Source organism: Accipiter gentilis, chromosome 34 (genome assembly GCF_929443795.1).
Source record: "Accipiter gentilis chromosome 34, bAccGen1.1, whole genome shotgun sequence".
In the NCBI taxonomy this organism is placed as follows: domain Eukaryota; kingdom Metazoa; phylum Chordata; class Aves; order Accipitriformes; family Accipitridae; genus Astur; species Astur gentilis.
Window position 1 is genome coordinate 807,508 of NC_064913.1, and position 12,909 is coordinate 820,416.

General features: G+C 48.4%; 1 protein-coding gene across 1 annotated transcript in view; it reads right to left on the reverse strand.

Annotated features, from left to right (window-relative positions):
* The window catches only part of WIF1 (WNT inhibitory factor 1), a 44,979-nt gene extending 41,378 nt beyond the window's left edge, over positions 1 to 3,601 (reverse strand). The window contains exons 1-2 of the mRNA XM_049792384.1: positions 3,450 to 3,601; positions 3,184 to 3,323 (exon numbers count right to left, since the gene is read on the reverse strand). Of these exons, the coding sequence (XP_049648341.1) occupies positions 3,184 to 3,323; positions 3,450 to 3,582 (273 nt within the window). The 5' untranslated portion in view covers positions 3,583 to 3,601. The remainder of the gene's footprint in view (positions 1 to 3,183; positions 3,324 to 3,449) is intronic.
* Positions 3,602 to 12,909: the final 9,308 nt, after the last annotated feature.

A 12,909-nucleotide genomic window follows, 5' to 3' on the forward strand; every position in this document is an offset into this window, starting at 1 on the left:
AATCTCAAGTGGGATACAGGGTTAAGAGGTCTGTAAGGCACAAGATACAAGACTCACAGAAGAAATTACTTCCACTTTCCCAAACAGGAGACAACTGTATGCTAGTTACTTCAATAGTACTTTGCCCTGGTTTCAGCTGGGATAGAGTTAACTGTCTTCCTAGTAGCTGGTACAGTGCTATGTTTTGAGTTCAGTATGCGAAGAATGTTGATAACACTGATGTTTGCAGTTGTTGCTCAGTATTGTTTAGACTATAGTCAAGGATTTTTCAGCTTCTCATGCCCAGCCAGAGAGAAAGCTGGAGGGGCACAAGAAGTTGGCATAGGACACAACCAGGGCACCTGACCCAAACTGGCCAACAGGGTATTCCATAGCACGCGACGTCCCATCTAGTATAGGAACTGGGAAGGCGGGGGGGGGGGGGGGGGCAGGGAATCGCCCCTTGGGGACTGGCGGGGTGTCGGTCGGCGGGTGGTGAGCTATTGCCCTGCGCATCATTTGTACATTCCAATCCTTTTATTATTGCTGTTGTCATTTTATTAGTGTTATCATTATCATTATTAGTTTCTTCTTTTCTGTTCTATTAAACCGTTCTTATCTCAACCCAGGAGTTTTACTTTTTTTTCCCCCCAATTTTCTCCCCCATCCCACTGGAGGGGGGGGAGTGAGCGAGCGGCTGCGTGGTGCTTAGTTGCTGGCTGGGGTTAAACCACAACATACTTCAATATCTTGAATGCCTTTCTTTTTTCAAAGAGTACTAGCTTCCATTTCTTTTCCTTCTTCCTTTCTTGCCTCTCTTCTCCCCTCTCCTCTTCTCTTCCTTTCCTTTCCTCTCCTCTTCTCTCCTCCCCTCCCCTCTCTTCCCTTCCCTTCCCACTTCCCCTTCCCTTACTTAGGAAATTCCTGGGAAAAAAGTATTCTACCAGAATAAAGGTAGCAAGTATTTAGTACTTTCCTGGACATGTCAATGGAAACTTCTAAGAACATGTATACTTAAAACCAGAAGACTGAAAAAATATGTTAAAATTTACTCATTTCTTCCCCTCATAAAAAATTGGAAATTGTGGAGAAACTGTGTTCTTTTGCCACAAATAACTTTTATCCTTCTTCTCTTTGCAACACTACTGTGGGCAATGATGTTGTTGCCTGATGGGCTACAGAAGAAATACGCATGTTTTTTCCTGCCCCTTCTCATCGCGTTAAGGGCTGGGTGGCATAGGGATAGCGAGTGCCCTGGTTTCCACAGAGGATGACAAAACCTGTGAGTAACAGGCAGCTGTACCCAAACGCCTCCAAGGGATGCAAAACCCGACAGGACTGTTGGTGATACCAAAAAGTAGACATTTTCTCTATAATGCTAAGCATGTCCCTTTTTTCCCCCCAATTCCTAACACACTAGGGGTTTGAAACTCCTTCCTTAGCTTAGGCTGCTGGTTGAAATCCTGCTCTTCCTCTGCAGACCTACATAAGTATCTATATATCCACTGGGGTGGATGTAAGACTGGGGTGGCAATGTTTGTATTGACTGTACGCACAGATGAACTCATAAGGAGTAGCTAGATGGGATTAGACAATCTCCAGAGGCAGAGTCGCTCGGTTTTAACACTTGTTTGACCCATAAATATCTAAAAGTTAACACAGGAACAGAGTAGTGCAATGACACTACTTTAACTGTTTAGGTATTTCACTTACTAATTATGTTTTGTCTACAGGAATTCAGTAATTCAGCAAAAAGGAGGAGGAATAAAGGGTTAATCAACAGCTTTGCTGCTGCTCAGAAGAGATTTCATCCTGCAGGCTGCATCAAGGGGAACACTTGTCAATGCTGCCTTTAAGCCTGTGACTCTCCTCACTAAAATCAGTGCTACAATCATCTTTTCCTAATGAGCTACCTGTAGGCAGCCAAGGAGGGAGAGGAGAGCACAAGAAGGAAGGACAAGAGAAGGACCGGGTTCAGTCTAACATCTCAATCCTTCTTTCCAAAAAGAGGCAGTTTTATCATGGACAGCAGCTGAAGCTGGCAGAGAAATGGAGCGGGAAAGTCAGTCCCCAAACACCCTAATTATTTCTGGGTATTTAAATGCCAGCCCTTGGCGTACAAAGTTGTTTTCTCTGCAAAGCTGGACTGGAACACCAAAGACCTTGAGCAAGTCGCTTAGCCTTTGTGAGTAAGTTTTGTCTCTCCACATTCTCCTCCCTCTCTAGAAGAGGAGGTGAAGCGTTCCCTCAACTCAAAGGCTTTGGGAGGATAGTAAAAATTACAAGGGCCTCAGACAACACCTCAAAGCCAAACGAGTCCAACAAAAATTACAAGGGCCTCAGACAACATCTCAAAGCCAAACGTAGTTAGAGTATTTTAAAACAACCAAAACCACAAGCAGATTTGTGAAGCTGCGATTAGCTGAATTATACAACCAATTCTCACTGAATATTTGAAGGTAAATATCGTTTCATCCTTACCAATCTCTTTATCGTATGAAGTCAGCGTTCAGCATCATAAAAATGAATGAACTTTAGCCATCGTTCTTACGTTACAATGATTTTTTTCTGTATCCGTGATAACGTATGCTAACGTGTTTCAGCTTTATGCAAATTTAACATATGTTGTCAGTGTGTCAAATCACGCATATGTTTCTTCACGAAAACACGTCACGCATTCTTATCTCCTCAACAGAGGACTCCAAGGGGGCTCAACACGCTGCAGATTTTGGCGGGTTTGCAATTACACTCGGTAAGATTAAGTCCGCCGAGGAGCGTTATTATCTGCCAGAGCCACAAGTTAAGCGCGCACGTTTAGGAAACAGAGACCGGCGAACAACCTGTCGGACGCGTCCATACCCCACAGACAGTCGCACCGCTGAGACGCTGTGAGGGGCCGGGGCAGCCGCCGTCCTCACCGGGGGCCCCGCCGGGCTGCCCACACCCCCCGGCCCGCCGGCTCTCTCCCCGGCGCTGTACGACCCCCCCACCCGCGGGATCGCCTTCCCAGCGACCCGGCCGAGCCGTGGGGACCCCTCGGCTTCGAGGGGCGGCCCCGGCGGGCGCCCCGACGGCGGAGCCACCGGCGCCCGGGGCCGGCCCGGCCGGGAGAGGGTTTGCTCAGCTCCCGCAGAGCCGAGGCACCTGCCGGGGTTTACGGAGCCGCCCGCCGCCGCTCGTCCGCGGCCCCGTCTCCGCACCTACCCGCCCCGTCGCCTGCCAGGTGAAGTTCATGGCGTGGATGCCGACGGGGATGGCCGGCATCCTCTGCTGGGCTTTCCTGAAGTCGTGGGTGAAGGGGGCCATCTTCCCCTCGGACACGATCAGAACGTCCTCCTCGAAGCCTGCGAAGGGCAAAGGGGCGCGGTGGGCGGCAGCCCCGCCGGGCAGGGCCCCCGCTGCCGCGCAAGGCTCCCGCCGCCGGCCGGGGGCTGGGGGGGGTGGGGGGGGAGCGGAGCGGCCCCGCTTACCGAGGAGGACCCGCGCTTGCCGGCCGTCGATCCACAGGTAGAGCGAGTCGGGCTGCCGCGGCGCGGCCCGCAGGCTGCAGAGGCTGAGGGCGCCGCAGAGCAGCGCGGCGCACAGCCGCCCCGCCGGGGCCATGCTCCGCGCACCGCCGCTCGCCGCCGCCGCTCCCGCCGCCACCGCGCCCGCCCTCTGCCGCGGGGCGGCGGCGGGAGGCGGGAAGGGGGGGGGGGGGGGGGCCACGCGGGGCGGGGCGGGCGCCGTCGCAGCCGGGCAGGGCCTCCCGCCGGGGAGCCCTGGCGCTCGCCGTGAGCGCTCCTTCCCCCGCCGGGCAGGGCGGCGGGGCGGCCGCGGTGGAGGTCGGTACTCAGCACCAGCCCCCGCCGCTGCCCCCGGGTGGCCGCCCGCTCCTGCGGGGGGCACCGGCGTAGGGCCGGGAGGAGGGTGCGTGACCCGCACCCCCTCTGCGCGGGGAGAGGTGCCACGGGGGGGCGGGGGTGGGGGAGCATCCCCGAAAGGGCAGGTGGGTGCCGGCGGGCAGGGATGGCTCCCGGCGGGACCCGGCAATGGTGGGCGAGGCGCCCGCCCACCCCGGCCAAGCCGGGCCGGGCCGCAGAGCGAGGGCGGCGGGGCCGGCTCTGCCCCGGGGACGGCGCGGTGAGGGGGACAACGCGCTGGAGAGGGAAAAGGCTTTCAGCTCGCCTTTGCCCGGCGGTCGCGGGACCAGCGGGGACTCTGGAGTCAAACCCCAAAACGTTGCCGTGTACGCAGGGACCGGAACTGGCTCAACAGGGAAACTCGGGAAAGCTGAAAGAATTTTCTGTTTAAAAAGTTACTTTTTGAAGGAACCCTGCCTTTCAAAGGGACAAAAAGTAGTGTTTCTCAGTTTCCTGCATTCTTTCCTAAGAAAACCCCAAGCTTTTTCTTAAAAGCTAAAGCTAACCAGGAGAGATAAAGTTAGAGTAAAACCCCCAGGTTTCTGTCCGTCGTGTTCTGGAAGGAGCTGGGGGGTATTTTCTGCCTGCGGGCGCCGCCTTGGATGCTGCTGTGCTCCACCCCACCCTCCTCGTGTGACCGCAGAGGTACCTCCGGATTAACCGCCCGGAGCGGAGTTCTTCGGGTCGTGGGAAACAACACGGAGCGGGTCCCGCTTTCTGTTCGAGTGGAGTGTGCCGTGGTCGGCTTACGCACGGGGAGAAGGTCCCGAGCTGTGTCATCACCTTTCTTTTTTTCACGTCCGAAGAAGTGTAGCCAAACCGGTAACGGTGATTCTTTTTGAGCAAAAGGTTTACGGTTCGACACATGAAACAGCCTCGCCCTCCCACCGCCGTGCCGTGCCGTGGGTGTTCGGGCAGCTCCTCCCGGGGAGCCCTTCTCCGCCGCCCTCCATGGAACTCCACTGACCCCTCGCCGCTCTTCCCGCTCCCTCGTTCCTCCCGTTCTGCCGCCTCGGGGTTTTACCGCCGGCTTTCCCCGGCCGGTGCGCGTGCGTACCGGAGAGGAGCGCGCCCACGCGTGTGTGTGCACGTACACGTTCGTGAACAGCCCGTAATTACGAGGCCGAACACCCAAACGCCGTCTCTCGATGTTCTGTACACAACAAACACGCGTGAGGCGCCCGGGCACCTCCCGACGCTGTCACACCCCCCCAGCTCGGCTGCATTTTCCAGGGGGGAGCGGGGACACGGGCGGGGATCGACGGTCTGGGGTTTCCCCCGGTAAGGTCCGCGGGCAAAGGCAGGCTGGAATGCCGAAACTCCCGGGGGTTCCCCAGGAACCTGCCCGGCCGGGACAGCTCGGGCTCCCACAGCCGGAGTCAGCGTAGGTGCTCCAACAGAACCGCCCCCCCCGACCCTCATTAGATAGCGGCGATTGGGGTTAAATGGGCTTTGTGGTGCCCGCTCTCACACCCCCCCCCCCGAGGGCGCGGAGGACCTCCCGGGGCTGAGCTTGCTCCCCACTCGCCCGCTGGAACCGCGGGGCCGCCGCTTCCCACCGCCCCGGGACACCGGCGAGCCCGCCCCCGCCGCCGGGGGGGGACGGGGACCCGGGAGCCGCCGGTGCGAGCCCGCCCCCTGCCGGCCGCCGCCGGGAAGCCCCGGGCGGGGAGGGGGGGACACGGACATCCCAAACCCGTCCCCGCTCCGGCAGCGCGATGGGGGGCGGCTCCGGCCGGGCGGGGACCCCCAACAAGCCGAGGGAGCGGAGGGGGGAGCGGCGGTCGGTGGGCGTTCGCTCCGTCCCCCCGGAGGGGGGCGGGGGGGCGGGGGGGCTGCTCCTGCGCTTGGGAATTCACTGGCGGTGGGTTTGCCTTGAGACCGCAGGACAAGTTTAGCTCGATTTTCAGAATTCGGCTCGATTTTCAGAATTCAGTGGGGTTAATTTTTCTCGGCTTCAAAAGATGCAAGCAACCGTCAGTTTGCGACTGCAGAGAAACGTCGTGGGGAAAATAGGATCTGACCATCAAGCTTTTAGAAAGACGTTAAACTGGGACCTTAATACAGGTAAGAACTTTGTCTATTCCAATACAATGATTTACATTGTTATTTGTCACTTAAAGGGCGTTTCTTAAGGTCTGGCAAAGGAAAGGAATTTAATTGCCGAGTAATAACCCTGGAACATCATTGCTGAAACGATACAAACGCTCCTGAGTAAAAAGGCAGTAGCAAACGGCTTACTTTCTGCAGAAATGAGCAGTGACTGAAATACCGTTCAGCGGGTATGTATTTGGACCCACAGGCTATCCCAGCCCACACACACCTCTGCCCGTGCTCGCACGCCACGCGTCCCTTTTCCAACAGCATCTACCGAGGCTCAGGTGAGCCCTGTGCCGGGGCTGCCACCGGCCTGTCGTGCTGCGGGGGCTCTTCGCCCGACCTTCTCTCCGTTGTAGTGTCCTACCACGCTTCTCTCCGTTGTAGTGTCCTACCATGCGGAGGTTCACTGAGGATAGGGTCTGCAAAGCTTGTGTTCATACGGCCTGCTTGCATTCCATGTGAAGATCTGGCGAAAAGCTTGTTCTATTTCTTCTCGAGACCTTCTTTAAATGTCTCTTTCTCCTAACTTATATTTCAGGGAATAATAGTCACTTTTAAAGTGGGATGAGAGCACGATGGAGAGTGGATTGGGATATACTCGGAAAAGCGAACAATTTGTGGTTCTTTGTTTAATGAAATGGAAAATGACCATGAAAAACAGAACTACATTGTGAATGTGGCTTCGGGATCCGCTGACTTTCATGGGAATGCATATATAGTGCATTTGTGGTCTGCTCTGACATTCACTGCGACTGACAGCACCCCCCTGGTGATGGCCTGGGAATGAATTAGTGAATGGATGCTTCTGAATGATGATCTATCTAGGGAGGGGTATGGAAGTCAGTGCCTGGTGGCCTTTGATCATCAGTTATGAGTAATATAAAAAGAGGAGAAAAAGGCGTAAATAGTTATAACAGTAATGGGCATAAATATGGCCTGAGGTGGTATAATTTTCATCCCCAAGGTTATACATGCTGCTTCACCTCAGGTATACAGAAATAGTAAATATATATTTTATTTATTTGTTTCTTTGTGGTGAACATTGGTAGATAATAACTAACACCTGAACAATTTAAATAAGGAAGAAGATGCCAAATTGCAGCAGAATTTTCAGAAGTGCTCAGCCTTCACTGGGTTTATTCACTGAAGTGAGTCACAAAATTCCTGCCAGTTTCAGCAGAAACAAAGTTTATTCATTGGGAATTAGGTCCCCTTAAATTCTTGCAGGTTAGGCCAAAACAACTGGCATTAAGAGCTGGCAGGAAAAAAACCCCATACCATAGAACTATTTTTATTAGAAAAAACAGTTTTGCTGGAACTGGAATACGTGAAAATTTCTGAAATTTCAAATGGAAAATCAAAGACTCCACCTTCAATTATTCCAGATATAACATTCTGATTATTTATTTTAGAACATAGTCTATATTGTAGTATTAAAGACTATGTTAAAGCAACACTCTGAAGGTTGTAACATCACACACTCCAGAGGCAGGAGAGGTCTCCTATTTTATATCACTCATGATACTGTTCATTATCTATTCTGTTTCTTTCCCTATAATATTCCCAGCTCAACCATTGAAGAGTGTGGAATTAGTCTGGCTTTGAACCAGGCTGGGTACTGAAGAAGATAATTATTTTTAGAGCCCTTGCCTCATTTGTTGCTGAAGTTGAAAAGCGTGTAGCGAATGAGACGGGAGTTTGCGGAAGTAAAAATGATCGCATTGCTGAAGAAGTTAGAGAGAGATGTCCCTGTCCTTGTTCTGTCATGTTCCAATGTGGCAATAGGCAAGTTACTTCATCCTTTTTCCCAGGTTGGTCGCCAAGTTTTGTTCTTCATTTCACAGTGCCTGATGTCAGATCTTCGGTCTTGTCTGCAGAATCCCAGAATCCAGGTAGGTAATCCCAGAATCCAGGTAGGTTATCCCAGAGGTGGTCCAAAAATGTATCGTTCTGCCTTTAAAAAGGACAGTATGGCAGAGAAGATCAAGGCCAGATGATGAAGAGTTTGGAGAAAACTAAGTACTGAGCAGGCAGTATTTGTTTTCTGCAGCTGTATTATTAGCTACCACCTTATGATGTATGAACGTGCATTCTGGGAGTTTTAAAGGTTTTTGAATCATTGCATTTGCAATGTTTTAAATGCTGGGGTTTTTTTATAACTTGTGTGCCATTTCTCAGCTTTTAAAAAAGCAGATCTAACCTTTTAAACTGCAGCAGCAAACTGCACTGCTTTAATTTAATTAAATTTTATTGTAATTTTCATTATTTTAATAGATTGCAGTAAATCTAGACTTCAATGATTTTATTTTTAAAAGGAAGAGTGTACACTATTTTATCAATTCATTCCCAAATTGGTGATTGCTATTAGCCTGAAGGCATCAGTTCCCAGCTCTTTCTCCTGATGACATGACTTCTAACTTTCCTTCAAGTTGCAAGTTCCATTTCTGAAACTGATTTTATGTTTGACTGAGAGATGTGAATACTTGTTTCAAAACTATCAGGCAAAAGTAACTCTAAATAAAGTAGACCTTTTTTTGTTGTTTTATTGCATTTTTATAAATAATATCCATGTGAGTATATTTTTAATGGTTTCAGTTTTCTCAAATCTTGATTACTGATTTTTTCATTGAAAAAAATGTATATCCTGAAAATTATGTGTCCTTAAAACAACTGCAAAACATAGTAAACTAAATAGTTACATTAGTTTAGTATTAACATAATACTCTTTATACGATTATAACTTTCCTATTTATAAGATTAGCAATTGGACTTAAAAATAAAATTAATTTATCCAAGTTGCATTGAAGTATTTAGTTGTGAAATATTCTCAGAAATAATCAAAAGGAAAACTTTATATTGAAACACGTGCATATAAAACTATTTCTACAAGTTTCCTTTTATTGCTTGCATTTTTGAAACTTGTATAGTACTTTTTATTGAATGAGGAGAACGTTACCACCTCAGCAAGGTGTTTTGTCCTCTGCCGTTTGAGAGAGGGTGGAAGGTTGCCTAGAAATGGCAGCCCTAGCTTAGGCGGGTGGTCCAGGATCTGGTGGCTGACACCGGTTCTTCCTGCAGAAGCAGCCAAAGTCCTGTTTAATTGTGTCATTCTGCTTGCCGGGATGGATTTCTGGGGTGATGCTGAGGGCAACTGTTTGCCCTCCTTTTGTGGGAACAAAGCTGGCCTTGCTTTCTCTTTATGTCAGTTCTCCTCCATGTTCCCGGTCATTTCTTCTTCCCTTTCTCTGGCTATTCGTTACCTTTGCAATACTCTTTTTGGAGATACATTGGCAGATGCCGTTCACAAGGCCACACCATTGATTTTTCTTGAGGACATTGTTTTATTTTTTTAGCTTGGCTTCCTATGAAAATGACATCTATGCAACGTTCACAATGTCTGTGAACTGATGAGTTGATTTCTGCCAATTTTGACAGACAAGTATAGGTCTCAAAGCGTATTTAATATCTTACTGCAAGTAGTCCGTAGCAGAGCAGATAAAAAGAGACATCCTCTAAACACCCTGCCTGTGACAGAAGTGCAGCCTGTCCTCACGCGTGATTACATATAATAGAATTACTTTTCCCTAGATGTCCCCAAAGGCAAGGGAGAACTTCAGTTGAAGATTGCACCTTCTCAGATAGAAAATCAGCCAGTCATGTAGTAATCCAGTATGTGTTAGACACGGTACCCTCTGAGATTGCTAGTACTGTTCATTATCCCATTTCTGCATAAAATAACTCTCTTTTATCTCTTTTTCGACAGTCTCAGTTACTTACATCTGTTTGGGACAAATCTTCTTAGATCTTATGAAGAGGTACTGGGATTTATTGTTTCCACTCTAGTGGACATTGTTTTACACTAAGGAACATTGAATTTAGTGGGGGTTTAGAGAGAAAGGTAGAAGAATAAAAAAATTTTAGCAAAGTAAAAAATAAAAGGGAAGGAGAGAAGAGTGGATCCAATTAAGCTTCTACCTTAGAAATGAGAGTGAACATGAATAACAGCTGACAGAAATTCATCCTTTACAAAATTATTCTTGTATTGTACCAAAGGAAGCAGTCTCTTTTATGAAAGTTACTTACCTGCAGCATCATCTTCAGAGGGTTTAACATCTACATCTATTGGAGGAGATAATGGGCAGATTTGATAAATATTGTTCACTGAAAAGGCATGAAATGTATGAGAGCTGTATGATTTGTTGCTGAATGTGGCTGCCTACAAAGCCTTTGATGCGTATGTCACACACGGGAGATTAAAAGCTCAAATTCTGTGACTATGGGATCATGCAAGCTTCTTAGATAACTGATCGAGTGTTCTGTGACTTGCCTAGCAAGAAAGCTTTAAGCGCTTACAGAATCAAAGTTAAAACTAAAGATATCATTACAATTTCTCAGGGAAAGAATAAAAAAGCACATCAAAATCTTTTAGGAACGTTCTTGGAAAACTATAGCCAATGTCTAAAAAGACCATCAGAGTGACAGCACCTTTGGAGCAGAAAGATAAAATTTATATTATCCACCCTGTGGTAGGGAAGAATAGACATGGGACGGATTACAGATGCCATAGCATGAAATAATGCCTCGCATATGGTAAAGAATATGTGAACTGTAAAGTGGGAAAAAAATCACTTTGGGCCATATGTTCCCCTCTGGCATCAAACTGCATGGGAGAACAAAATAATCCAAAAATCATGTGATTTTTGAAGCACAGCCATTCAACTGCGTTCTGCTGCTGCCTTTGTACGTTACGCAGAGCTGGATCCAGACGTGCTGTGTAAGAAGCTACACAATACTTTGAACAGTGCTAAAGGAAGGGGAGCACGGCTCCATTCATCTGCCAGTTCCAACCTTCCCCATGCTGGAACTGGCAAGGAAACATGAGAGCAAGGGTGAGGAGGGCAGGGTCCTGATACTCAGCTCAGTTTCGGTAGAACACGAGTCAGGCACACAGGATGCCGTCTTAGCCTAAATAAAGTCAGTGGTAAAACTGCCATTGGCCTAGCAGGGCCAGAATTTCTGTCTCATTATATATCTCCGACACCCCCGTCTTCCTGGAGCAACCGTGCAGCTGCTGCCGAGGCATCGCCATCGCCCCAGCCCCGCACTGCCATTGGGCACCACTCTCCTGACAGCATCAGGAGACGGGACAGAACATCAAGTGGTTCGTGGTTGGAGCGGGACTGCCTGGAGCCTGCATTTCACGTGTGTGGGTTTTAGGTGGTGTCAGGAGTATGACACCGTGGGGAGCTGCTCATTTGTCAGCTCTTTCCTTCCTGTCACTACAGTTTGTTTTTTTTAACCCAGCCTATTGGCCATGTTTTTACAGAAATAGGAATACAGTTACTTTTCTCCTTGGAGCAAATCCCCTTGAATTCCTTAGTTTTGCTGCTTTCCTTACCATGCAGCCAGAGACCTAGGAGCATAGGCATGGGAAACCTGGAAGGAGTGCTTTGTAGGAGCTCCATTCAAAATCCACGTGTTAGCAGAAGATAGGATGTGTGGCAGTTCTGCTTACATGGCAGGTAGGCAAAGGTTTACTGACATGTCCCAATACAAGAGAAGCTGTCTAATGTGAAACAACAGAAGACTGTACCATGAAAATAATTAATTGGTAATTAGGGCCTCTTACATTTTCTAATTGTGGAATATTTCTTCTAATGCGGAATATTTTCTGCCACAGAAGTTTTAATTTCTCTGTTCCCCAGGCATTCGAGTTGCACTTTCTGTTTTCTAAATGATAATGTTTATCATACTTGCTAAGCCTAATTTCTCACACATGAGGGAATAAAATCTTCCCTGACTTTCAGCTGCCTCCGCATGGGACAGACTAAGACGTGGTTTTCGTGTGGGAGCAGGTACCAAGAATCAAAACGTCTGGCCCGAGGGCAAAGGCTTTTCCGTCCCTTTGGTAATGACAGGTAAAGGAGCTGAGGAACTGAATGCCAAGAGTTGTAATCCTCGACATGCAAGGAAGAAAGCTGAGAGAAGAAATGCAGTAACAGATGTAGAAGGACACGGTGTTGGCAAATTCAAAAGCTATGAGAGGATCCAGTCAGCAAGAGAATATGACGTGCCTGGCATTAAACACAGTAGTTACAAACCTTTTAAATTGCATGAAAGTTCTTCCATATTTACTCAATGACACCTCTGAAAATGATCTAATTAAAATAGGGTATTCTGAGAAAATAAGAGACTTCTGAATCTCTGCAGAAGGCTGGTGCTGCTTTTTTACTGAAAGCAGTAGGCATTCCAGAGGACTTCTGGGTTCGTGTCTACGGCAGGTAGTGACAGTGCGTGCCTGAGTGACATGCGAGAGGACTCTACTGCTCAGAGAGCTCAATGCCTGGAATTCTCTTTGTCATATTAGTAATTCCTGGAGAAGGATATCTGCTCAACAGCCAGGACCCAGAAATACTATTACACAAGTGGTAGATTGCAGAGGACAAGCAAGAGCCCTTTTGGTTCCAAAAGACACGGGCAGCACCTGAAGCAGAGTGAGAACAGCAGCCTCGTGGCATGTTTGTTAATAGGTCAATGTTCTCCTTGACAGGCAGCATGTTCTTGAATCATATAGTTCATGTAGTACTGAGTACCCCACAGTGAGTACCAAAGAGGCGAAGCAGAGTAGGTATGCTAAGACAAACAAATCCAATACAGAAACCCGCAGAAGGAAGAGATTCAGTGAAGGGAGTGATGGAGTATCTGGAATTTGTATCTATCCTCAGCAATCCATTCATTACAGAAGTTACAGTACTATAGCATTACCAGATGTCAACAGGAGAAGAAATAATGTGGGATTATGGAAAAGTTGGAAGTAAAACATGAATTCTGAGAGTAACGGATGGATAATGAGAGTGTTAAAATGTATCCATTATCTACAACAGGTATTTAGAGATTTTTGTCTGGCATGAGTTCTTCAGAAAGTCCT